Source organism: Electrophorus electricus, chromosome 23, assembly GCF_013358815.1.
Source record: "Electrophorus electricus isolate fEleEle1 chromosome 23, fEleEle1.pri, whole genome shotgun sequence".
Taxonomy (NCBI): Eukaryota; Metazoa; Chordata; class Actinopteri; order Gymnotiformes; family Gymnotidae; genus Electrophorus; species Electrophorus electricus.
The window spans coordinates 3,112,954-3,140,399 of NC_049557.1; the positions used below are offsets into that span (position 1 = coordinate 3,112,954).

Here is a 27,446-nt window from a genome sequence, read left to right on the forward strand (position 1 = left end):
GTTGTCTTCTTTTAAACTGTCACGTTATATGAATGCTTTTGTGCAGTGATCGTTCTGCTCATTTCTTGACCTGGATATTTCAGTCTGACTTTGAGTTCCCCTCTTGGGTCTGTTTTAAGTCTGTGTGCATATCTGTCGGTCTGTGTGTGTTTACATTTCAGTAGTGCAGAAAAAATGTGCTGTAAATCTGTGGAAATCTCAGTGCTGTAAAGTGGGCCTCTTAGCACACACGTGCACATGCATAGTTCTAACAGCACAGATGCTAGATTATAATGATAGATTATACTGATTATACTAATTATACACTGTATACTCACTGTGTACATCCTATATGGTATGAGGATATTGTATTATTCAGAAAAATACACTTTTCTGGACATAATGACAGTGATGTAGGGGCAAGCATGCTGGGCTAGTTGTGTAAAACGCAAGATAGGCCAGCTTCAGTGTGGCTTACTGAATGAGACTGAAGAGGATGTGCAAAAAGCTGTTTATTTGCGTGTGTGCATTGCGACGTGCATTTATGCACGCGTGCGTAGGTGTGTGTGCGTGTGTGGCGTGTCTGCCAAACGCTCTTTTAAACTCCGACACAGAGGTCATCCCATTGACTATGAGGCAGACAGATCAGCTCCCATTTCCACAGAGGATCTCTGTGTATTTCATGTGCTGTACGTGCATCACCTTTAATGTTTTTTTGTTGTTGTTGTTGTTTTTTTAATATAGATCGGGTGTTGATGGTGCATTTGGGAAATTGGGGCATATGCATGCTTGTTGTTTGTATCTGAGAGTTCTTCTTTGTGTCTATGTTTAGTTCACACACTTTCCCCTTTCTTCCAATGTCTCACTGCTTGGTTGCCTGAAACAGGAGAGGGAAAAGTGATCGACTCATGCTCTACGTGAAGTCTGAAACCGCCTGCCTGAAACATTGTGTTACACCGCGTCGCGTCTCACATGCCTCCCCTAGAGAGGGCGATAGGAATCTGTCTCACGCCAGCCTCCCTTAACCGAGGCAAGCATCGAGTACGGGGGCGTAAAAAATAAAATTACACATCGTACGCTGAAAGAGCGCGCATGCCGTGCTCGAGCTGAGGCAGAGTGCGCTTAACGCGTGTCTGGGCACGTGCAGGATGCGCCGTGACCTGCCCGACGTGAACTTGCGCCTCTCGTCAAGAGTCGCTTTGGACATGCAAGCCACGTTCAATTATTAAGGCGCACATCACGTCTTCATTTCTGTGCTGTTTGGGTCTGCAGGAACTATTTTGGACCACCCTTGCCTAATATATCCCCTGATTATGTATGCGTGTCCTGTCCTCATAGCAGGGAAGAGCAAGACGGCAAGAGTTGTTCTTTGACACTGACTGCATGTCTGTTGAGTAATGGCGTTTTTGTTTGTACAATGTTTAGGTGTTTAGGAATAAGGACAGGAAATCTGTGCGTGTTGGACAATAGCATTTATTGTTGCATTTAATTTGTCATTAATTATAGAGATAGGTGTACAGATTTACAAACGTACAGTATGTCACCCACAGACAGCAGTTCTAGCCATTTGGCCCGTGTTCACACTGATTGTGATTAGCACCAATCCGGGTTCTGTCCTCTCCTTCCTGTCATTTTCCTCTCAGCGACATCGCTGTTCTCCCACACGTTTGTGACGGTGCGCAGGGGCGGTCCGGCGGCACGCAGTGGCCAGATCCAGCACGGCGACCAGCTGGAGGCGGTGGAGGGTCGGCCGATGATGGGGCTGCCCCACCGGGACCTGGCGCAGATCCTGCGACGTGCGGGGAACACGCTCCGCCTCACCATCCTCCCGCGTCCTGGCAACAGCACGCCTGATGCCCACCCGCCTGCCTGGGGAGGGGGACTTGGTATGGGGGGGTTCACCAAGGGTACACCGACTCAAAAGATAGAATTAGTAGCATAAGCCCAAGCTTTGCTCAGATGATCTCAGTGATCTGATCTGATCACTTTCCACTACTTAATGTGTTACTTCCACATCCTAAAGTATCAAAGGGAGGCACCCTTCCCAGTTGAAGTCTGTCCACAAGCAGTCATTTTTTTATTATTTAAAATGTTTTTTCTTTCAATAAAATGCCAATTTGTGTTCCTTGTCATAAACATTGGAATGCTATTTTACAACCAATTACATTATCAGATTACAGTCTGTAATGTGCAACTCTAGTTATGCATTTACATGAAGTGTGAGGAGTTTCTTATTTTGAGTTGTCAGCTTGTGTTTATAAGGAGCATGTGTTATAGTTGTAGAAGTGTCTCCTATAGGGGGCGCCAGCTCTTCATTCGTCTTCTCTGTCTCTCTCTTAGACCCTGCCAACTTGTCAGAGTACACAGATTTTGATCCAGAGAGCAGATTAAGAAAAGGGCACAGATCCAAACAAAAAGTGAGTTAAGATGTATACTCATGTCTTGGTATAATGTATTACTTGATGGTATTTAAAACACTTTAGGAGAGTTGTGGAATGTATAAGCATAATTTATTTATATTACTTCAGACTAGTCTAACCTCAGTCTTTTGTGCGCTGTCTCCCTGCCTCTCTCTCTCTCTCCCTCCCTCCCTCCCTCCTTCTCTCTCTCTCTCCCTCCCTCCCAAAAGGACCCACGGTATTACAATGTGGATCTGGAGAGAGGCCCCACGGGTTTTGGCTTCAGTCTCAGAGGGGGCAGTGAGTACAACATGGGCCTCTACGTACTCGGCCTAATGGAAGGTGGGCCTGCGTCTCGAAGCCAGAAGATCCAGGTTATTACGCACACAAGCGCATGTTCGTCTCTGACACGTTCACTGCACACCCCTGTAGATGCATATGTTCTAATTCGAGCGTTTTCCCCAATAGCATTCAGGGTCTTATGGACCGTAACCTCCGTGGGTTTGTGTTCTGTGGGGATGTGCTCAGGTAAGCGATCAGCTGGTGGAGATCAACGGCGACAGCACAGCGGGCATGACCCACAGCCAGGCTGTGGAGCAGATCCGCAAGGGGGGCCACCGCATCCACCTCATCCTCAAGAAAGGCAACGGATACGTGCCGGACTACGGTGAGCGGAGAGGGACACGTGGCGTGCACAGCTGGCTGAGTAGCTTCTGCTTTTAATGATCCTCGGTGGTCTCTTACCTGCCAGCGAATCTCTGGTCACTTCCACTGCAATGGTCAACTTCCTGTTCCACCTGCTTCTAACTCTGCTTTGGCTTTTTCTTTTTTTTTCTTTCTTTCTTTCTTTCTTTCTTTCTTTCTTTCTTTCTTTCTTTCTTTCTTTCTTTCTTTCTTTCTCTTTTTTCGTTTGTCGTTTCATTTGCTTTTTGCCTCCCCTATCTCCTTTTTTCTTTCTCTCTCTCTCTCTCTCTCTCTCTCTCTCTCTCTCTCTCTCTCTCTCTCTCTCTCTCTCTCTCTCCCTCCCTGTGTTTCTTTCTCTGTCTCTTAAGTGGAGCTTTCCAGCTTATCGCTGTGCATGACCAACTCCAAGCAGGGTGAGCCTTGCTTCTATGTCATAGGCCGGACGGAGAGCACACGGACCGAGAGCGCACGGACCGAGAGCGCGCGGTTGGTAGCCGTATCTCTCTCTCCCTCCTGTCCTTTTCTTTCCGGGTTCTTTCACTTCACGCCCGCCGTTTCTCTCTCCTTTCGTTTTTCCCCCTCGTCCGTCATCCTGTGCCACCATTGGAGTTACCCTTTGACCTTCATCTTGTTCACGCCACATCCTAATATCACCTACGTGAGCGGGAGAGGGGAAAAAAAATCTCCCCTGCCTCAACACACTTGATCCGACTCGAGGACGTGGTAGTTAGGCAATGGGCTGGACTAGGTGGGTATGGGATAAGGACAACATGAAACTGCAAGGTGGTATCTGGTCCTCGAGTCGAACACCTCTGGTGTAAAGCAGTGATTTGGCTCTCCTGATCACGATGCAGTCAGCATGTGGAAGTAGTCGGATAAATAGCTATCGTCATCCACCCCTAAATGGCTCCATTCTCCAGCTCGGCACCTGAACGGGAAGGCCAGGGAAAGTAAAGCCGTTGATGGTGTCCTTTCCCGTTTGCCTGCCCATTTCACCTTCATTCCAATCTGAATTCCCTTCAGCTGGATGGGTTTAACGACACTGGCAGAAAGTTTACGCTGCCAGACAGCATTCTCTTTTTTAAAACCACACCCATCTCTTTCTCTCTCTCTCTCTCTCTCTCTCTCTCCCCCCCCCCCCCCGGTCTCTCCGCTCCTCTCAGGCCATGAAGGTGGAGCGGCCTCTCCCTCCTCCCTCTGCCCTGAGGAGCCCGGCGTGGCTGCGGTAGCTTTCTCCCTCCCACGGATCAGCGAGAAGGGGGCCGGCGGAGGGGCCGAGAGGAGAGAGGGGCGAAGGAAAGGAGGAGGCATCGGCGCGGGGCCGAGGAGCAGCCGAGGCGGAGCGGAGGAGGACAGGGGAGGCGCTCCTGGTAGCGAGCGGGGCACGGGAGACCCGGCCGGTAGCGCGGTTTCCTCCCGTTTGGGGAGGGAGAGGGAGAGGTCAGCGAGAGGAAGGGAGAGGGAGAGTTCGACCAGCAAGGTGCCAAAGGGAAGAGAGGAAGAGGAGGAGAGCATGCGGAAGAGAGAAAAGAAAGACAGGGAGGGGCAGCGAGCCAGGGAGAAGGGCAGAAGCTTGGGGGACCGCCGGAGTGGCGCGCACGGTGGAACTCCGAAGAGAGGAGAGAGAGCGAGGCGAGAGAGCATTCCTTTGTCACACAGGGAAGGGGAGAGGCTGGAGTTGAGCAGGCAGGAAGTAAGATGTGAAAAGAGGGCGAGCAGGAAGCAGGGAGAGAGAGAGTGCGATGACGTCGCTTCGCCCGAGGCCGCGGTAGAGGTCACGAAGAGGGTGCCCTTCTCCTTCCTCATGCCCCTGGACGATGACAACTGTGTCACCGACGACCTGTCCGACGCAGACTCGGCACTCAGCTTCTCAGAGGTCAGCGTGTCGGCAGCTAGCGTCTCGTTCGCCGAGGCCCGCCAGTCCCCATACCCCGGCGAGCCCCGCGAGCCCTCTGCCGCCCCGGGCCCCTGGCTTGTCCCCAGCCCCCACAAACTCTCTCAGGTCTTAGAAGGAAACAGGCTAAGCCGGCACGAAGTAGGACTGTGGTTCTGACAAGTGTAACCCCGGACTCTCTCTCTCTCTCTCTCTCTCTCTCTCTCTCTCTCTCTCTCTCTCTCTCGCACGCGTGCACTCTTTTTTTTTTTTTTTCCACACGAACACACGCAAGCACGCCATTCAGTGACTTTCACCACACTACCGCCAGCCCTCCTCCATCTTTACAAGTCCATGATCTGTGTCGTAGTGTTCCCATTTTCGAGCCATTTGAAGTATATGCAAAGCCATTAGATCCCACCAGCGCGCATGTCTCTGGTCAAGGCAAACCAACTTGTCGTCTTATCGCCACCTAGGGGCCATTGAAGGAATGAGCGGCATGCTACCGTGAACGTGTAGGCTACGTGTGCCGTCCATAGCATGGATCGAATTAATCTCAAATCATTGACATTTTTATTTCGTTTTCTTTTATTTTCTTACGAATGCACTGAGATCCTATACCGAGAAAATTATGATTTTTTTTTTAAAGATTTTTTTTTACTAGCTGCTTGCTTTCTGTGACCGAACTGTAGCCCTCTCCCCTGTGTGTGGGGGTCTAGCTGTCCGTGCTGGGGAAAGGAACTGTTTTATTAAGAGGCTAGACAGCCATCTCAGACTTCTCCAGGTGCCTTCAGCTTCTTTAGCCGGTGTTTACCAAATAAAATAAAACGAAATTAAAAAAAACAAGAAAGGTAGAACTAAAGTAGCAAAGTAGTAGAGAGTGTGCAATGCAGCATTCTTCTGCCTCTTGAACTATAAATCTTTTCTCTCTTTTTTTTGCGAGTATATAAGATGGAGGACAAACACTGCGCACATTCTGCAAGCGGTTAGCGAGTCATTACAAGTGCCTCATGCGATATTCCTTTACGTGAACCACTAGACTTCCCTCGAGATGTCTACGAGAAATCAGGACCCTAGAGGTTTGGTTTCCCATCCCATGCTTATGGTTTTGAGTTCGCTGCCGACATTTCAGAGCCATTCCAGGTTGCCCGCATATTCTAAAAAGAAAACACACTCGCAGAACTAGACACCGCAAACCAACATAAGGCGAAGACCGATAGGAGCGCAGCGCCCTGCGTCCGACCTGCCGCGCAGCCTCTCACTTCACGTCGATTCCTTCATTTCAGGAGATAAAACAAAGGGCATTTTGATACTGGTCTTCTATGCATTTTGTAAGACTTACCGGTCAAAATTCTGGTGGCGTTTTTTTTTTCTACCTAGATCGGCACCATCGTGCACTGTTAAAAACGCAGGCGGAGTTGCTGGAACGTAAGTAGGAGAGAAGCGAAAATGAAAAGACTTGGAGCGGTCCTTCGATATCAGACGTACCGCGGCACCGGTGCATGCATTTCTCCTTACCTCCGACTGTCTAAGCAATAAGAGGCCACCTCTTTCCGTAGATGCAGTGTAGCTTTTACCCGAGCAGTTCACACCAGGACAGGATCTGAAACCCTTGACGAGGAGAGAAACAGGCACCGTGCCGCATTTGCGAGCTATAACTCGCTAATGAGTGCTTTGTGCAGGTCGTGCCATGGTCTTCACAGGCCACAGCATAATGTGATCAGTACTTCTCAATGCATGAGTTATGCTTGCGTTATGAAATGTGTCATAACTTAAGAGTGGTCCGTCGACTGAAGTTTGAAGAGCCATCAAAGTTCACTGTCCTGGTAGAGACCTCAACCAGCCTGCGTATAAATGTTGACTTTATATCTGATCACTAAAAGGGCAAAAATGCATTAGTGTTTGTATAAAACTGGAATGAGCAATGGAAATGTTTGATTATATTTTTTTTTTACTTTTTATTTCAGAGAGGCAGTACTGTAGCTGTGCTTTCAGTGTAGCAGATATTTCATGTAAAGCAAGAGTATTGTACATAAAGAAAAATCCCAGAAAATATATAGACTTTATTCCAAAACAACGTGTTAGTTATGTCCTGAAGTATCAGCCACCAACATATCAGAAATACTATATGTAGCACAGAAAATTATATCCTTCAAAGTAAGACCACAACGCCGTCTCTTAGCCGTACTTTGTTACTATACAATGGCACATGAAACCAGCTTGTAGTGCCATCTGGCGTCAAAGAAACGGTATGTACAAAAATTTGATTCAGACGAGAAACATTTCAAAGCTGCATGTACACTAATGGTCAAAGAGTGTTACCTTAGAGAAAGGGGCAAATATAAGTACCCACCCTATTTTTATTACCTTTAATAGGGATCATAATGTTCTAATGAAATGCGAAATGTGCAATGCTTTTTTTTTTTAAATGGTCCTTTTACCTTTTGGAAAAGACAAAAAAAACCAAAAACAATTGGTAGCATGGGCGCCCCCTACTGCTCTTTGGAACAAATAGTAGGCCACAGGTGAGCAGGTTGGCAGTCATGGGTTTATCCCCCCTCTTCGCTTTAAAACATTCTGGAAACCAAGGCAGACCCACGGTGCCAGTGAATAAATATGCAGTCAAAAAAAAAGAGACATTTTGAATAGCATGCCCACAAAACACTTTAGACAAGTTGTTGTTACTCTATTGAATTTAGATTAATCGGTAGTCCTTTAGACTACTGACAGGTAGTCTTCTAAGAAGGAGCCATAATATGAACCAATCAGTGTATTAATACAAGATGCAATGTTTTGATACTGTAACTTATGAGGTCAGCCTATTAGCAGTGCCACTGCGCTATTGAAATGATAATTAATGATGTCATCCTCTTTCCCTTTGCAGAACGGAATAAGGATAGGCCTTTGTTCTTGTAAGGTTTGTAAGTGGTGACACTTCAACTGACAAAACACAAAAGTCAAAGGTTCGGCTTTGACTTTCAACTTGAACTTATTAGCCTTGTAAGGAGTCAGCCATTGTACAGAACAAGGGAGACATTTATAGATTTAAAAATGAGAGTGCAACAGTGCCAAGGCGATTAAAAGAATCTGCTTTAAAAATCCAAGCTAGGCTGTATAAAAGAGACTACTTGTATAAAGAGAAGTATCTAAGTGGAACGGCTGGACAGCTAAGAGAAAGACGATTGAAGGAGAGGGCACCCTGAGACACCAAGGAAATACCACAACCTGGCTTTTAGCAGTGAGGTACAGCAAACTGCTCTCTGGAAGTGAGCTTTGGCGATATCAAAAACTATCCCAGAGATGTACAAGGCCCCTGGCTGGAAGCAGAAACTTTTAGCATGACTGCTAACACGCTTGCATGATTGATTTAGCACACTGCTCCCAATCAAGGGTTGTTCTCTCTGTATGATGGAGAACTCGGTGTACACTGGACATCTCCCCCTAAAAATGCTTTTTCTTATACCCTTAACCCTAGTCACAACCATAATCCTAACCAGAGTTGTACACAACTCGGAGCTCCACGGCTTCCTGTATAACCGCTGCCCTCTGCTTCATTTTCTTTCTCCTGATTCCGGTAGAGAGGAAGAGGAAGTAGGCAGGTTTGTTCCGGTTTTTTATTATTTTTATTTATTTATTTATTTGTTTGTTTGTTTGTTTGTTTTTTAAAACCAGGTCTCGGGATTCTCTACCCAAGACTTGAAGTCAAACAAGTAGCCATTGTTCTGAAGCTGCAGCGTTGCAGCTCGAGCACTGATTCTGCGTAAGGGTGTGTACATAGCAGTCCACACGACACTTAAGAACACAGATGTACAGTTTTTAATTATCACTCTTGATATGTATGAAGATTATTGTATTGTTTTTGAATGCATCACCAGGGAGTTTTGAATTATGAACAATGGAATCATGACATGCAGTTACTGAAATAAAGTGAATAAACTGATTCAAATGGGTTTTGCTTCCATTCACTGATTTCCCCAATTATGTATCTTAAAAGTACTTTTTTTCTAAATACTAGTGAAAGTAATAGTTCATAATAATACATGTCTTTATCACAGAAGCATGTTAAAACAGTCTATTTGATTTACCAGTGCATTGCCTAATTGTAAAATGAGTTCTTTGTTGTGCGGTTATCTTGTTGTGCAGTTATTTTGCTACCCAGAAAGTGAAATTTTACTTTTGTAGGTATGGTTATGTTAAGCAGATCTTCTGGCATTAAAGTGCATGTCTTCATATCTTTACTGTATATTTTCACTGCAGCCAGTTGGGTGATTTTTCAGCCATTTAAAAATTTTTTTTATGTCTGTTGAAAATAAAACACAGAGAAATGCTCCTTACAATCATACAGTGCATTCTGAATTTCAAGCCTCTGTAATTTAATTCGGAGGCAGAATCTGTTTAATTTTGTAGTATCTCTCTCTCACTCCCTCCCTCACACACACACACAGATGAACAGCTTGGGAGATGTTTAACTCCTACACAGGCAATATACAACCTCCCTCCCACACATCAGCCATGTTACTGCAGAGAGATCGCAAATTCTACTCTCCATGCAGATACACTTTCCATAGTCCTAAGCCTAACCTCCCCCAACACACACACATACTCATTGACCTCAACTTGATCAATGAGGTACACAAGGCCATCAGGGGTGTTTTTAAGAAAGGCACTTTTGACCAAAAGTCATATCCCAGCACAAGACATAATGCATTATGTTATGAAACCTACTTAAACTCCCTGTCTCTGCACACTTTCTAATGCCCCCCACACACACAGGCACTCGGATCCAACGCCCTCTCCAGTATCACATGTCCAAGCACGGCTATTAGCATACATCAAAACACATTTGTAACGATGATCACAATAAAGCCGTGCTTTGTCAGCGGCATCTATGAGCTCCTCTGGGGAACACTACCGAATCTCTCTCTCTCTCTCTCTCTCTCTCTCTCCCTCTCTCTCTCTCTCCTTCTAATTGCATGCACTAATTACACTGTACGCGCTCTGCTGTGCTACCTCTGAAACGAGGGGGTGGGGCATGGCAATGCTGCACTAGTTCTCATTCTCTTCTGGTGGTACCGACATCTCAAGCCCACTTCTTGGAGAGCATTTAGGAAGGAGCAGATGTGGAGTTTTGTGGCCCATTAATCCCCTTGTTCCACTCACACACACCCTGGTCACATGTCAATAGGACATGCTGCCTACACCAGCAATGGCTAAGCTCTTCAGAGACCTATAGGCTGGTGGGCTAAAGGGAAACCTCCACTGCCAATATCTAATGCCGGTATTAAAACGGTCCACCACCTCTTAACAACCGAACAGCAAAATAGTCTTTCCTCAGTAAATCGCCACTATATCGTGACCTTACCCTTCACAGCTGCAGCTGCTGGCAGCTTCAGTGACCTCGCGTTCACGTTCATAGAATCTTCCGTCTGTTTTTTTCTTTCTTTAATTATTTCATTTAGGTGCGGCGGTTGGCCCATTCTCAGTGCCTCCCTTCTTCCCCCCCGTACTGAGACGAGATAAGCAGCAGGAGTTGAACGAGAGGGAAATGTCATGTTGACCTTTTAATTCATGGCCCCAGCAGCTCGGCTCCAGATGAGACGAGAAGAGCCGCAATCAGCTCCAGACGGCCACCGTGCCATCAGTACTATTACATCTTTCATAATCTCCTCACAACATGGACGTGGGGCAGGGGGGTCAGGTTCCAAGAATAAAAATTGCGTTCGATTTTTCTGCCCACGTGCAAAAACTTTAAGATGGGTATATACGTGACTCCTAAAAAGAAGGAAGCTGAGCTCATGGCGTCTCACATTTTCGTGACTTTCGAGGGTATACAGCACTAAAGTAAGATTTGTTCTTACTTTAGGTGACTTGCTTGCTTTGTGCTTATATGACGCTAAAATCAGCTCAACTGTTTGGTCAAAATCACAGATACAAATCAGCTTCCTTTATGATGAGTTCTCTTTAAACCTCAGTCTCCTGGATGATAGGCGCAGATAGGAACAGGAACTAAAGTCCTTTGAAGGATTTTACCACATGGTTGAAGGGTCTTACAATCCGGTGGAAAAACAAAGGGCACTTTGTTGTCTTACAAAAACATTTTAGTCTTTGTTTTCTGCCCTGCACTTTCAACGTATCATTTACTGTAGCAAAACAGATACTGGACCTAAATTTCACATACCATTCGATCCCGACACCCTTCCCCCGCACGAACAATGATGTCACTGTTGTTGCCAAGCAGCAGAAGAAGCAAATATGTCAGGGCAAAACTGTGAGGAGTTTAGCAGCCCCTGGGACAGCCTCAGGCGCCCTGCGTTCCAAAGGTTTGCCCACGGATGCACCTGTTGAGAACAGGAAGGAATAACAAGGGTTAAGGGACAGGAAGTGCTCATACAGCACTGAAAGTGTGCGAGGCCACGCAGTGAGGGACGGATGGATGGATGGATGAATAACTGCTTATGTGGGAGAACGAGAAATGTATTGCTCTCTTTTGTTCTTTCTGTCTTTCCCTTCCCGTTCACACTCTTACGTAAACATAGTCCGGATGTCGCTGTTCTCAGTGTAAGGGTGAGGAATGCACAATTTGTCTTTCACTTGGACACAGACGCAGACATTTGTTGGAATCATTGGAAGGAGCAGAAGAGTGTGAGGATGAATGCAGAGACTTCACCACCTGAACGGGATCACTGTGACACTCCAATCAGACCTTCCCTTACCTGTGCAGGCCATGAAATGAGAGAAGGGGGTGTGTGTGCACTGAAGCCAATTAAACACCAACATAAACTGAACATTAAGCAGACCCTTTTTCTTACACACAGTGCTCATAAAACAATAGATGCAGTAGAGAAATCATTGCATAAGTCATTTCAGTATGGTCCTAGTACAGTGGTATTCAAATCTGACCTCAAATCTAAATCTTGTCCAGGATTCTGTAATTCCTTTTAGTTGATTAAATGATTCGTGTAACTGGTTGGACTCTTTCTTGTCACACCTGACTCCTTGATAAAGGGAGGGTGGAACAACTGTAGGACCTCAACACGGGGGGACTGTGAATTGAATAAGATGGACTAAAACACATTCCCACCCAGTTCAGCACATAGAAAACCCAAAATATTATCTAAAACGCTGCACCCCCAGCAAAACCATGATTACTCATTTATCTTTCAAATCTACTTTGTTAAACAATTGTTGACTGTACTACAGACACCTTCCGAGACACAGTTTAGCTGTCTTTTCTCTACAAACACAGTTTAGCTGTCTTTTCTCTACAGATCTTTTTGATATTGTGCCCAGCCCTACATCCTACATGTTCTCTCAAACCAGCTGTAGTCAAGGCAGATAGTTACACACAAAATGAGAGAGTGAGAGAGAGAGAAAGAGAGAATGTGTGTAGGAGGGATAGAGAAATTTGAACTATGGCATGGGGGCTGAAGAAAGTGTGTTCTGAGCAACAAAGCCCATTCTTAGCAGGTGGAGCAGAAGACGACTGCAGTCAGACAACTTAATAGAAATATGACCAAATTCGGAGTAGATACAGGACCTAATGTACACAGTGGGTTTAGGTTCTGCATAAAGCAAAAGACTACAATGCTGTACTTCAAATTGCTGCCTTTCTGCAGTCGATGCACCACGCACCTTGCATCTTGAGTGGAGAGAGAGAGAGAGAGAGAGAGAGAGAGAGAGAGAGAGAGAGAGAGAGAGAGAGAGAGAGAGAGAGAGAGAGAGAGAGAGAGAGAGAGAGAGAGAGAGAGAGAGAGAGAAAAAAACCTGCTCATTGCGGCTTTGTGCAAGAAGAGATTCAACCGGCGAGTCAAATTGTCTTTTGGATCCAAGATGGCCGCCGCAGAGTGCCCAGTTTCCAGAACATGTTCCGCTATCGTTACATGCCCGGACAAACGTCAGAACTTCAGCTGAAAGGGAACAAAATTAATTTTCTCTGAGTCACACTCGAGTTTAACCCGTACACCTCCGCTTTAGACGGGGATATGCACTGAGAGGAAGCAGGCAGAACAGCTTTGGCGCATATGGACAGTGGACACTGCAGTAAAAGAGAATCGCTGAGACGGGCGGCAGGTGCAGTGCACACAAGACCGCACCACGGGGAATTAACCGACCTAATGAACGACTGCTCAGCATTTGGGCCGAAACGGACACGGATTTGTGATTATTCACTGGATCGGGTGTAAAATGCTGGTGAAACTGAATAGGATTTCAAATGAATCCTGGTACGTTTTAAGACATTGTGGGTACGGATAAGAAGCGGTGCTCAGCTTGTCAATTAGTGATCAATTCGTATATGGAGAGACAGGCATCGTATTAAGTTGGTTAGAGCGTAAGTATGTGCCACAGCTATCTGGGTTGAGCGTTTCTGAGAAGTCTATATTGGCCGCAGTGTTACGAGTATGATGTTAGTTGATTTAATGTTTTTGTGATGGTGAGGCGTTGGACAGAAAACTGAGACTCTCCCTTTAGGACGCCTTAGTCGTGTGACTTGAAGCGGTAATGTTGAGCTGGACCAGTTCATCGAGGACACCTTTGCGCTCCGCCACCACTGATTACAGCACCAAGCAACGTTAAAACCCAAGCGACAGAGTATACTGGAACCGACGAGGGATGGATTGCTCCCTGTTGGTTTTCTCTATTCAGGAGGACAGTGCGTGACGAGAAACTGCGGCTCCAGAACGCATGGAAAGACTGGATCAATAATAATTTCCCAGAGGCTTTTACCGCAAAATACCGAGGACGCGAGGAGCTGGGAGACAGACTCACGTCGAGATGGAAAACGAAGGGAAGAGTATTTCGTCGCGTTTGGAAACGGTGTAGACGCGTCTTATCATTATAGCGGGAGCAGAAACGCGCAATTGCAATCAAGGACCGGTTTAGCTGCCTTGGATATGGGAGGACGCTCTGGGCGCTATTAACAAGAAACCGCTGGAGAATAAAGGTGTATGCGCCAAGATACGGAGAGCCGTCCAAAATGGGCCCGGTTTGCTGGTCCGATTTAGGAGCATAAAGAGAGATCGCGTTGCTGTGGACCTCAAATATATGCTTGTTAATGAAAAGGGAGTAATTTATGGTGACAGGTAGGCTGAACGGAAGAAACGGAGCGGGGGATCAGCGCGCACAGAAGTGTCCGCGTATCTGGTCGATTTGGCATTGAGAGAAGTTGCAATGCATGGAGCGCGGGCGTGGGAAATGAGATGATCATCGTTAAGAGCGTCTCACGCTTTCAAGACACGGCTAAAGATAAGCAATATTTATGGCTTGAGTGAGGAAGGTTATCTCACGCCATGAGGGAGAGAAGAGGCGAGAGAACGAGACCTGGGTTGTTCGAGAAGACATGCGCGTAACTCCCAGCAGCCAGTTTAGTATTGCGGTGGATTTAAAGGTTCAACTTTTTCTCACCCCATTCTCATTCGGTCATCTCTCCGAGGAACTGCTCAGCAAGAAAATGTCTCCCAACCACTTCTCTCCGGTATGAGTCATGAATGGTGTATGGCCAGGAAACATCGTCCCTGCTGCGACATTTGACATTCAGCTCCACGTTTGAAAAGGCGGAATTAAAAGAGGATGCGCTGGGAGACAGAGGATCACAACGCTGACTCATTGTTTTTGGTCATCTTCATGAATATTGGCTCATATTCCTCTCTTTAGTGTTTCCCTTTTGCAGCTGGACTTGAAAAGATACCATGACTCTGAGTGACTGATGAACGCACTTCAGTTCCAGTGTCAGGGGAAAAGACCATGGATGAATAGATATCATTTTTATCTCTCACTTTTTCATAACAGTTTGAATCGCTGAATTCCGTATCGACAATGAGTTTCATCTTAACAGAAGTCTCATCTGAGCAGTCACATGGTGAAACTGGTGAAAAACTAACAATTTGCTGACTCAGGAATTCATATCCATCTTCTTTTGTCTGAATGGGAATTTGTGTCATGGATTATCATAAGAACCCAATCCTTTGACTCCAAGAACTGCACCTGCTTTTAGCAGAATTTACCAGGAGAGTAAAAACAGCGTGAACCCATTCAGTTTCCTCTTTCAACAGTCTCAACCCTAGTTCTCTCTCCCCCCCACTTGCATCACGTGGGGGGGAGAGCTCCCACCATCGGGGTGATCCCATACCCCCACCCCCCCCCCCGTCCCATCGGCCCGGAAGTCGGCAACCTTTGCAAGGTTCCCTCGAGCATGGATGCGGGCCAGGGCAGCCCCGAGAGCCCCAACCGGGCGGTGGAGTACCTGCTGGAGCTAAACAACATCATTGAGAGCCAGCAGAAGCTGCTGGAAACGCAGCGGCGTCGCATCGAGGAGCTCGAAGTGCAGCTTGACCGCCTCAGCCAGGAGAACAAGGACCTGCGTCTGGACAGGCAGCCCTGCCCACCCCCACCCCCACCTCCACCACCGCCCACCGCCAGCTCTGTCTCCAACCATGCCCACAGCCATCACGGGCATCCGACGGCCGCCGCCAGCCACAACAGCGGGCCCTCCCCGGCTCTGCCTCCTCCACCTCCACCGGTGCCACCACGGGACCGGCGCGTCAACATCAATGCGCACGCCCGGTTAGCACGCGGCCTGTCGACCGGCTCCAACCCAGCAGAGAGGGACAGGGAGCGCGAGCGGGACGGCTCTGGCACCGGCGTGTCCGCCACACTGCAGAGACAGTGAGTACAAGTCTGCAGGCCCTTCTGCTGCAGAGGTGTAGCTACTACACAGCCAGTGTAGCGCAGAACACTGCCTGTTTGTGTCACCATCAGGAAAACCGGAGAGTTAATTCTCGGTGTTGGCTAATAAAGTGTGTGTGTGTGTGTGTGTGTGTGTGTGTTTGCATGTGTGAAGCTCTTTGAGCTAACTACAGAGTTACATAACAGTTAGATATTTTAGCCAATTACTCTGTGTCTAGGCTGCAGGCTGCTTGACTTGTAAATGTTTGTAGCATGCTGCGCCTTTAGAGGAAACCTTGTGATTATCACGTGTGATTATCACACCAAAGTGCTTCTGCGTGCATTCTGCAGCATCGCACTTTCACAAATTGCGATTCTGCCACGGACTCAGACTTCCTGGGCCCAAATTATGCAGCTTTGCTTTAGCTGGATATTGAGCATACTTTTTAAAAACTTCAAAAATGGGCCATACCGCTCAACATGTCACAACATGGCTGCTTCCAGCACAGTGTTTAGGCGGCTGACCATGCTGAAGAGCTTTACGTAAGCCCCTCACCTGCGTCCACATCTGCATTAAGGCCCATTCTGCTACAGGGGGATTTGCTCTGAGGGGCCCCTGTGATGAAGGCAGAAACAGTGGAGATGGATTAGTGGAGTATGTAGTCACGTCCTGTCGGCTCCTAGGTGGGTTAAGAAGAACATGGGTAAAGAATGAGCCTGTAATGGTATACCTTTATTTGTAGATAAAATGAGAAATCTGGAAAATCAGCTCTGGAATTTTGTCAGCTGTTTTTTGGGTTTTTTTGTTTTAGTGATTGTTTGGTGGGATGCATTTCTTTTCTTAATCATAATGGTTGCATACATTTTTTCACTTACATAATGAATGACCTCTCAGTTGGTTGGAGCTACAAATCTCTCTGATGTTGATTTATGATCTGTACCTAAAGTCCCCATGGACAGGGTCATTTGGTTTAGTCTTATCCATTGGTGAACCTCCAAAAAATTAATTTTTCAATATTTGCTTGCCCAGTCACTTGGTGAGTATAAGAATATTCCTGGAGGTGTCCTGCCCTGCAGACTGTGAGGGACATGAATTAGGGATGTAAGATTATCAAAAATGCTGCCAAAGTATTAGCCTGATTTAATCTTAAATTAAGATATATGAGACCTCAGGTCAAACCCAGTTATAATGCACGTCAATATACACTGAAACTTCAACATGCCACTCAAATTTGTTGTGCATCATTGCTTAGGAATAAGGCCTAAAGGTCTCCTTACCTGTACAAATGGCTGAAGGGTTTTAAACAATTTCAGAGCAAAAAGTCCTTTAAAAGCTTTTTGGCCGGATCCAGCCTTCCTCAGAGTGCCATGGACTCCAATGGTCAACAGCCGAGCGTCGAGTCTGTCGATACGCTAGTCTTAGTGTATGCTGTGTCAACGCAATCCTGACTCATGCGCATAGAGAAGGAGAAGGTGATGGGGCTGTCCCTCACTGCTAAAAGTCTCCCTTCAAATCCTCCGATGCGCTGCCCACTCTACTGTCATGTCACGGTGTAAAGGAGCGCTTGTCCGTCATGCCTTGTGACGGCTAAGTCCTGCGCAGAGTGACACGTCCGTTGCAGGGCACATTCCGAGCCAGGGCGCGTAGCAGAGGCCGCTGGGAAAGGCTGGGGCGCTGGCATCCGGCCGAGCAGAAGGGCCACGGGGCCATTTTGTGCAGAGATTCGGTTTGGTACGTTAGGACGGCGCTGGTTGTGTAGGAGAGCGAGGTTGTGATTAATATGCGGTGCAGTGTCAGATTGTGGTTCAGGCTCGTGTGGGAGACAGGTACGGAGGCGGAGAGGGAGAGAGAGAGAGAGAGGGATAGAGGGAGGGCAGAGAAAGAGAGAGCATGCAGGTCAAGGGAAAGAGAAACTGCGGCCTACTGAAGCCCAACTCTCCCATTTTATCCCCACTTGCTCTTATTCTCTCGCTTTGTTTCCAGACAGGGAGCAGGTTAACTGCATCCCATTGTGCAGGTAACGGAGTGCTTTTCCCCGTCTCTGCTGCGGAGATCTGCATCATCAAACGCAATTCCATGCAAAGCGTACATGTTCAACATTGCAATCCCAGAGTCCTAGTCTGTCCCAGCAGCTGATATCTTACTGAAGGCACATGTTTCAGTCACAACGGGTAATCGCCCATCTTGGAGAGTAGTAAGCACACAGACTGATGTCTCCTTTGCTAGAACTGTGCAGCCAGCTAGTCTGACACAAAAGTAGCAAAGCTTGGTCTTGGAACTGTGGAGACAAACATCTGTTGCGCTGGCTGTAATGCTGCTAGCAGTAGCATTAGCCAAAAATGAGAGACCAAGAGAGATTGGCCCTGACAATAGGACACTAGTCTGTCCTAGGTGCTTGATTTGACAGTAGAACACTAATCTGTCCTGGGTGCTTGATTTAACAATAGGACACTAATCTGTCCTAGGTGCTTGATTTGACAATAGGACACTAATCTGTCCTAGGTGCTTGATTTAACAATAGGACACTAATCTGTCCTAGGTGCTTGATTTGACAATAGGGACACTAATCTGTCCTAGGTGCTTGATTTGACAATAGGACACTAATCTGTCCTAGGTGCTTGATTTGACAATAGGACACTAATCTGTCCTAGGTGCTTGATTTGACAATAGGACACTAATCTGTCCTAGGTGCTTGATTTGACAATAGGACACTAATCTGTCCTAGGTGCTTGATTTGACAATAGGACACTAATCTGTCCTTGTGCTAGATTTAACAGTAGGACACTAGTCTGTGCTGGGTGCTTGATTTGACAGTAGGACACTGATCTGTCCTGGGTGCTTGATTTGAGAGGTTTTGGCAAACAGAATTTCCAAAGCATGCTGGATGTGGCATTCAGTTGGGTTTCTTCCACACCATTTCTCAATTTTTGTTTCTTTTTGTCCCACGTCTTGTTCCTTCTTTCTTCCTCTCTCCATCCTCTGTCCCTCCCTCCATTCTGAGCAGATGGCATGCCACCATGCAATCATTTCTTCTTCAGATTTGCATTTGACTCATAGGGGACATGTAGCCATCCACTCATCTTGAGTTCTTTCTTTCTTTCCTTCATGACCTTATGAAATCACCCTTTTAAAGAAACGGTTTCAGAGTACTGGTTACTTAATTGATAACAGATTCATTGATAATAGATCATTGATTGATGGTATTAAATATTGGATTGCTCCACACCTTAGTTTTGCAGAATTTCTAAATAAAAGAATTATAACACTTATCGTGTATGTTTTCAAAATCCCAACAAAGATGTTTCTAAAAGATTTCATAAGGTTTTTGTGCTTATTTGCTAAAATACTCCTTAATAGCACGTCCCTTTTTTTTTCTTAAACTGCGTAGTAGACAAACTCAGGTCATCTTCCCTGGCTATTTAACTGAATGCTTCATCTTCTCAGCTATATTTTTCCACTGAATTTTGTGTTAAAAAACTAAGCAATCATTTCATGAATAAATATAGTGAAGGCAATTTGAAGCTTATTTATTTATTTTATTAATAGACCCTGGAAGGTGTTTGCAGTATGGAACAAAACTGAAAGTCCTCAGTTTATCATGTTAGCAATATTCAACTCTTTGCTGGTCATAGTAATACGCTAAAAGTTTGATGTGCCTTAGTAGCCCATCTGGGCTGAACACACTTCCAATTCAAACACAAACCGCAGAAGCTGAGAGCACAGTTGAGAGGTAGAAGCCAGAGCAGAGCACTACCACGCAACCACGAGCAATGTAAACTACAGCAGTGGCCAGATCCCATTGGGGTGGAATATGAATCACAATTATTCTAAAAACTGCAAATTTGTGGAAGAATGAACCCGAATATTTTAGACAATTTAGAGTTAGCCGAGACCTCATTTAAATCAAATCAAAAGGGGTAAATGTAACATTTTCACATTCTAATATTTATTTATTTTTTAAAAGGCAACAAAGACATTTTCACTAACATCAGCAACTGAGCTAGCGGACGTGCTCATGGCATTCACTGGGCATGTATAGATGTGCATTTTTAGAACCAGAATTCTAAACAAATTGCAGATTTTCACATTTTAGGGTTTTTGTTTTTTTTGTTAGATGTTTTTGTTTCAAAGCTTAAATCGATTAAGGCTCCCTTTGTGAAATAGTCTCTTCTTCTCAACAGAAGTGCAGTCTAACAAGCATTACATTTTAATGGTAGCATTTCACTTGCCATAAATCCTCTCTGAAAGAGATAGATTTGTCTATGTAAACAAAGACTTTAATTCAATAAATGTTGGAATCCATGAGCAAATGCTCGAAGGACATTTTCTTCCAGCAGTAATGATGCCCAAAGTAAATCACTACAGGCGTAACTTGAGGGTGGGGTCAGATATGTTGCCCCTGGTGGAGGTATCTCAAAGCATTTGTTTTAACTCTCCACCCATGTGCAGACGAGGGATGTTGCTGCTCCTTGTGGGCAAGAAGGACACATTATTTCTTGGAATAATTACTATGCACCAAAGGTGGCAATTAGTGTCATGGATAGGAGCCAGTGAGTAATATATGGTGTGTCAGAAGAGAGCGCGATGGAGGTATCGTCATAATAATCCCTTAATTGGGATTAAATTAAGCACTTGCATGCCAGTCAGATTCAGCACTAGGAGAATTTAGGACAGTTCAGAAAAGAACTAAATGACACTTTAAGGTCCCAAATGTTTTGTTATGTAGTTTAAGACCATTTTGTCCTCCAGTTTTAAAGCGAGGTTGAGTCTAAGACTAAGCACAGAAATTTGGCTAACAGAAGGCATCGGTTGAATCATACTGAATCACATTGAATCATACTGAATCATACTACTGAGCACCGGAAAGTGAGCAAAAATTCAAAGTCCATGTTCAGTACCTTGGACGCATCATAAAATGTATTTATTTGTGTCTGAAATAAATTCTTGCTACTGGAACTAAAAAAAAAAATAAAAAATAGACAAACCTCTTGGCATTCAACATGATTCCTGATTAGTTGCTTGGGACATGCAAGAAGATGCAAGAGCAGCATGCAAAAATGTCACAGCTGTAAATGTCACTTAAGTAAAATTAAACAAAAAACTCCCACACTGGATTCATTTTCATCAAGACAATGCATTACTTACGATCCCCAGGATGCCAGCCTCCTAGGGTGACCAGATGTCTGGTTGTAGGCCAGGCAGTCCAGTTTTTCAGCTCACACTGGGATGGACACCTATTTGTTCTGCTTCTGGAGTGAATTGGAAGTTGCTTTTCTCTGATCAATATTATTTTAGCATGATACTGGGTCATGTCAGAGCAAATAGCTTGTGTTTCGTTCAGCAGCAAATCTGCACTTAGTCAGTTACGCTGTTTGAAATGCAGTGAAAAGAACAAAAAAATCTGCTTCAGTTCTCAGTGGTAAGCACATCCTTTCCTTTAAAAGAGCGGGAAAGATTAATTTTACGCCTTTTTCACATTAAATGATAGTTATATACCACAAGTAGGTGCGAAGTAAAACATTATTTTATATCACATATATAACAATGGGTAAAACGTTATTTTATATCACAGTTTTCTAGATCAGCTCTGTTAGCTGGGTAAATAGCTTATTTTTTTAATTATGTGTGTTGTAGTGCAATATTTCTGTCCCGAGTTGTCCTTTCAGGGTTTTTTTTTAAAGTGGCCACCCTGCACACCCACCCCACCAACACAGAAGTTCCAACACATACATGGACGGTAGCAATCTGGCTAACTCTCTTCATTTTGCATGATAGCAAGGCCCTTCTTGTTTTGTGGTGCAGAATGTCAGGCCTCTGTTAATACTAAAGCTCCCCTTTGGAATGTCTGTACTTCATTATCTATGCCTTTCATTTTCCTAAATCACTCAAATCTGATAGGGTAGCAAGAGTGACTCTGGGAAACTGTTTCTTATTGGCTACTTGATTGGATATGCTCTACTGTGAGTCCTTGGAACCTGTCGCAATTAAAGTTTAGGATTAAAATCAGGCACTTTAAATTTTAGAACTTTTAGACTTTAAAAGCGGCCTGAATCCGTGCCTGCTGTCTCATGCCTCTCTGCACAGAGGTGCCAGTAAAATCCACTTAAACAGGCCTTAAACAGCCAGGCCTGGACCTTTAACACTGCTTCACCTTCTTGCTTTAATCTGGACAAACAGCTGACGAAGTCACTGTTGTTTTGGTTTGCTGCTTCATTAATGGACTGCCATATAAATCTAACTTTATGTTGTTCTTGTTCATGCAGGTCATGCACATGATTCTATTGATATGCAAATGAACATGTTCGGGTGTTTTGTGGACGCTAGTATGGGTCACTAATAAACATGAGTGCAAAAGGTCAATGCAAAAGATCAGATCTGGGAAAACAGTCGGGGTTGAGCATTGGAGTCTGTGTAAAGCCATGCTTGTGTGTCTTGCTGATTTGTACTAGACCTTGGCCCCCAAAGGTGTTCATCGCGCCCATTTAGTTTCGTGCCCTCTATCCAAGCATCGCTTCCAAAGCCCGCCCTTCGGCCTGCCCGTCAAGACACTGCCCTGTGGCCGCGTGAAAATAATTGGCAGGCCTAGGGGACCGCCTCTTTGCAGAGAAGCGTCCTGATTGGTTAATACAGTCAGACAGCGTATGAATTTTGACATGCTGATTACCTTTACTGTCATTTCTTGACTGTCAGAGCATCTATTTAAGCGATAGCTGTCAGGATACAGAGGCAGTTTCACTGATGTGCACTTTTAAAAAATAAAAAATGCCTTTATTATCCCTGATTTGTGTAACGTGAACATAGCCAATGCCGGGAGAAGACACGATGCAGCTTTGAAAATGCTCGGTCCACTTTCTGTAGGTGTATAAATATCTTTATCCATTACTGCTTCATAGAATAAAGTCTTGGTTTTTAGGAATTCAAGTGGCACCAAATTCTGCCTATATGCAGCTTGTGTGTCTGTGCTCAGTGCTATGCTACACTCTATGTGCTTTCAAGCAAAAAAATCTATCAAAAAACAATTACTTTGCTATCAAATTCAAGGTATTGGTGTTCTTTCCCTTTCTCTCTCTCTCTCTCACTCACACACACATACACACACACACACACACACACACGCATGCACATCTGAAAGAAATGATAATCGTACTTTGAGTCCCAAGTTGTAAGTGGTAGTAAAACTGTGCCTCCTAATACGTCTCTTCCAATCGCTCCTTCAGACTATTAGCAGATGGAGCTGCTTCTGCCAGCAGGGCAATCTCCCATGCTGCCGTTCACTCGCTGGCCCGTCCTTGGCACATATGGAGGAGATAAGCTTTAAGACTTAGAAACGTGCCACTTGCTTTCTTTCCTATTCTGTAATTGGAAAACCTACTCCACAGCTGTGCTGATTTGTCCTTTTCGTGAACATGAGTTATTGTGATGGAATGATAAGTACCAAGTTTGTTATGTTATAGAAAGAAACAGGACAGTCATGTGCATTTAACTACTTGAGATATAAGAGGATATTAAACATTGCTCATTCCATTGTTATTCATGCACCTGTTGAGTTGGACATGTTTGCGTTTACAGTTATTACTGTTATTGACACTCTTCCTCGCATTTGTCCCTGTGTGTTTGTCTGTCTCTCTGTTTCTTGCACTCTCTCCGTTTTTCTCTCTCTCTCACCACCCTCCACCCTGCTGGATCTGCAGGCCAGATGGAGACTCCAACAAAGACAGGTCTGTACTGTTTCCATTCTCTCAGTCCTCATTCTCTCCACCTCTCTCTTTTCCCATGGAACTGCTCCTTTACGATGCTGGATGAGAGACATGTGGGGCCGCACCGCTCCATGAGAAGACCATTACTCCTTGCGGGGGCGCCAGTGCGTTAGCTTATCCAGGTCAAAGTGAATGCATAGTAGACATGCCATTGATTAGAATGACGTATTACCTTCTCTTCTGGCGCGCCCTCGTCTGGACTAGAATAACGAGGGGTCCGGTGTGCAAAAGGTCACGGATACTGAGAGATTCTGAGAGCCCTGCGCCGGAAGCTCGAAAGACTAAGCCTTACATAAGCCATCAAGGCATCATCTCAGGGCATGCGTCATTTATGAGACTCCCCATTAGCTGTTGCCGTAGCAATCAATGCCCTGCAAGAATGTGTCTATGTATTTGTATGGCCAAGGACCACTGGTACACTTGCGCATTTGATATGACACGTTAGTAATTACACAGATTTTGGGGTCGGGGTGGCGGGGGGGTTGTTGGGAGCCAAATTAAATGTCAGGCGAGATGTTCAGAGGGTAGATTATTATTATTTTTTAAATTCTGACCTTTGTTAATGAGACAGTCATACACCGGTGATAATCGAGTGAACCTGGGGAGTCTGATCTCTGCGTTTTAACCGCTGCGGTACGGCCCACGGAGCCGGAGTGGGCCACGGCTGTGGAATTTGTAGGATCGAGAGGGAGGCAGTTGGCCCTGGCCAGCCTCGCTCTCCGACATCTCCGTGACGGCTCCTCTGGATGGAAATGAACGACGGATCTGAAGGATAAATGATGGGTTGTCATGGCAACGCCTGTAGATGAACTGCATTGCTAAAAAAAGAGGAAAAGTTGCACGCATACCTTGTTCTCTCTCTCTCTTTCTCTCGCTGGCTATATTTCTCTTTCTCAGTCTGTGATTATGAGAGGAAGAGATGGAGGAAAAGGGGGGGAAAAAAGAGTGGGGTGTGTGTGTGTGTGTGTGTGTGTGTGTGTGTGTGTGTGTGTGTGTCATCCCTAGGACAACTTGTTTGCGCCGCACACATTATTGCCTGCACTGCCCTACATGGTAGAAGCACAAGGCTAGACTGCATAGTTTGCGACAAGGGCACAGTGATGTCACACTTCTAAATAATTGCACGCATCTGTCCTGCTTTCGTCCTTTGCCCCACGCGTCCTCGTGCTCATATTGATATGCAAAATACGATTGTCCGCTTCCAGCAATGCCGCTACGATGTTGGGCGATAAACCGCGCCGCCTCTCCCCGCTCGGAGTCGCACTTGGTGCTTGATCGTTAGCAAAGCGGAGTAATAAAGGGTTAGGGTTGATTAATGACCACCTCGTGTCGCAGGGTGGAGGCAGAGATGGGTGGGGTGCGCCAGCGTGAACAAGCAGCTGATGGAGGAGTCGGCTCCTTCCCCCCAGCTCCCCGCGCGGCGCAGCGCCGCGCCACGCCCCCCCCCCCAGGCCGTCCCTCGACGATGCGCCGTCCACCCCCAGCACAGGAGACACCCTAAAAGATGGAGATGTGAGAAATAGAGAACTGCAATAAGGAGGGTGAAATCTAGCTGTTACTGTACGTGACGTAACTAGGTGCTCATCAAGCTCCCCAGAGACACGGCTATACCGCTGTTCGCTTGTCTCAGTAGGTGCGAGCTGAGCACTGGAGAGTTTGGTATGTGTGATCCAAAGTTTAATGCTGTATTCCATTAAGGTGATACATGCACGTTCGTGCTTATATGTCCATAAATGCACGTTGTACAACGTTTAGTTCTCCACTTCCACAGATACGATTACGTATGCTGGGACGTACTCATACACCGTAGCAGAGTCAAGCCATTGTGCCAAAATATAGTGTGAGGAGAAATCAGAAATGTCAATGAAGGATTTAGTGATGCAACCGGTTTAGCACCACCGAACCGTTCTTCAAGATTTTTGTTTTCCATCCAGACCAAATTGAGCACTTTGTGCGTTACCTGCCTTCGAGGACGCCTCAGCTCCAGTCGGATCGCAGCACCCTACCGATTACTGTCCGCCGCTGCATCCTGCTGGGCTTGACGGAGGGTTTTGGTTGGCTGATGTGTTCAAGCACGCCAACGCTGGTGGCGTGTTGTTCTGCGGCCTCGCTGCTGAGGCTAGCGGGTAAGCGCAAGCCCAGGTCTTCGCTCACTTTCGCACCACACCGCGTCTGCAGGGCGGGCGGCTCCACTCCAGGTTTTCCTGTCCCCACCTTGGCTTGGTGAGATTGTACATCCCAATCTCAGTTCTAGCCTCTGAATAAAAACCCAGTCCAGGTTTTTGTAATCACTCCTAGGTGAAGGAAAGAACGGCTATAGGACCCATCCCTCGAGGGCGGAGTAGAACATATACACTCTGACTTATGTCTTTGGGTACTTTTCCATAGTTATGAGCCACGATTCTGGTTTTTGAGTTTTCTATATTCAGGACCTGCCCAGTTTTGACTCTTATCGTGTATTTTGGTTCATTTATGGGACTACCTAAGATTATTCTCTGTATGTTTGAGGGCATGTTTTCACATCGCTTCTTGGAACAGCACAAATCAGCTCGCTGCTTGCTGACTCGCAATTGGCACACTTGCATTGCATTTTGTGAATTTCACATCAGGGTGGACCACTATTCAAACCCACCATGGATCAGTTCGCTACAGGGCTGCATTAATGAATACAGCAGAAGTGGCATTACTAATAAATGTACTTCTGTACTGAGTGTTCCAAAATGGTGTTATTGTAAATAGTAGCCTGCTGTTTGGTGACTTACACCTGCATGAGTGTATTGTGATATTTGTTCCATCTTTCACTGATTCTGCTACACGAATGCGGACACTGTAGGTTTAATTTCTGGTGACCTTTCTGATGCAAACAGAGAGCAGAAGTATTTCAATGTGATTTCCCACCATACCGACAGGCATACGTGTCATGCGAACACGGAATGACGGAGAGACGCCGCCTGAGATAAAACGACAGGCGCACGTCTCCTGAGCTAATATCGCTGGCCAGATTTGGAGGAGATAAATTGACAGGCCACCTGAACGAGGGCGGCACGTCCGCACAGCGCGGTTTGACCGGGATGAGATCGGACGGGCAGGGTCAGAGGTGAGCTAGCCTGTTCAGGCCAAATCCAGGCATGAGGCAGCATGCCAGGTGATGATGATGATGAAGAAGCTCTCTGCGATTGTAGTTCAGACCAGCTCTGGGTTGTTTGTGTAAAATTCAGTGCTGTTTTCCTTTCTCTTCTCATTCTTCCTCTCACCTCTCCCTTCTTTCTCTTATATTGGTTCTCCACATCTTTCTCCATCCCTCTCTTCTCTCCCTCCACCCTCCTCCCGTGTCTCCCCTTTCCCCGGTTCTTCTCTCCCCCCCCCCTCTCTCCCCCCCCCTCTCTCTCCCCCCCCCCCTCTCCCCCTCTCCCTCCCTCCCCCTCTCTCTCTCCCTCTCTCTCCCCCTCTCTCTCCCTCTCTCCCCCTCTCTCTCTCTCTCCCCCCCTCTCCCTCTCTCTCTCTCCCCCCTCTCTCTCCCTCTCCCCCCCCTCTCTCTCTCTCTTTCACTCTCCTGTCCTCTTGCCTCACATCTCTATGCATCTATCACTCCCACTCCTGGGTTTCAGCTAGAGAATGGTTGCTGTGGGAACATGAAGAGTTATCACAAGTGCGTTTACGTGGAGAACAGTGTGGGCGCTGGAGGGAGAGCGAGAGGGAGAGAGAGAGCAGGAAGAGGAGGTTAGCGAGCCACAAGAGAGAAACGGACAAGAAATTCTTTCCGTAGGAGCGTTGTACACAGAACGGTGACCAAACGAGACCAAAACGCAACAGCACAATAGATAAAGAGAGGATACAAGAGTGGTGGGGAGGGGCGCACACACACACAAAACACGAATTATAAGACCTGCATGCAAATATGATTAGAAAGGCCCACAGGCTTATTCAAAGCCTTCCTGCTCTCATTCCTCCTCCCTACCTGTGTTCTGAGACCTATCAACTCTGTAATTCAGCTGACATCTAAATGTTAAGTGCTGTGTGTGTGTGTGTGTGTGTGTGTGTGTTGGGAGGGGTGTCAACTGTGGCTATCAAACCCTGTATTCAGATGGCAG

The 27,446-nt window shown here is 46.1% G+C and overlaps 2 protein-coding genes and 1 long non-coding RNA gene across 5 annotated transcripts in view; 2 read left to right on the top strand and 1 right to left on the bottom strand.

The window, feature by feature from the left end:
* Nucleotides 1–5,138, top strand: part of magixa (MAGI family member, X-linked a) — a 35,535-nt gene extending 30,397 nt beyond the window's left edge. The window contains 5 exon segments of the mRNA XM_035521875.1: nt 1,623–1,865; nt 2,320–2,396; nt 2,609–2,752; nt 2,907–3,045; nt 4,226–5,138. Of these exon segments, the coding sequence (XP_035377768.1) occupies nt 1,623–1,865; nt 2,320–2,396; nt 2,609–2,752; nt 2,907–3,045; nt 4,226–5,115 (1,493 nt within the window). The 3' untranslated portion in view covers nt 5,116–5,138.
* Nucleotides 5,139–12,880: 7,742 nt separating this feature from the next.
* LOC113589830 (IQ motif and SEC7 domain-containing protein 2) overlaps nt 12,881–27,446 on the top strand; it is a 61,366-nt gene continuing 46,800 nt past the window's right edge. For 2 of the 3 annotated variants that reach the window (XM_035521872.1, XM_035521874.1), the window contains exon 1: nt 12,881–15,597. In XM_035521872.1, the coding sequence (XP_035377765.1) occupies nt 15,125–15,597 (473 nt within the window). In that variant the 5' untranslated portion in view covers nt 12,881–15,124. Of the gene's footprint in view, nt 15,598–23,289; nt 23,317–27,446 lie in introns of all 3 variants that reach the window. The other variant, XM_035521871.1, reaches the window with a different exon arrangement.
* Nucleotides 16,160–17,184, bottom strand: LOC113589833. The gene is made up of 3 exons (XR_003412032.2): nt 16,876–17,184; nt 16,474–16,675; nt 16,160–16,277 (listed from the first exon to the last, which is right to left on the bottom strand). It is a non-coding gene; the product is annotated as an uncharacterized LOC113589833 (long non-coding RNA).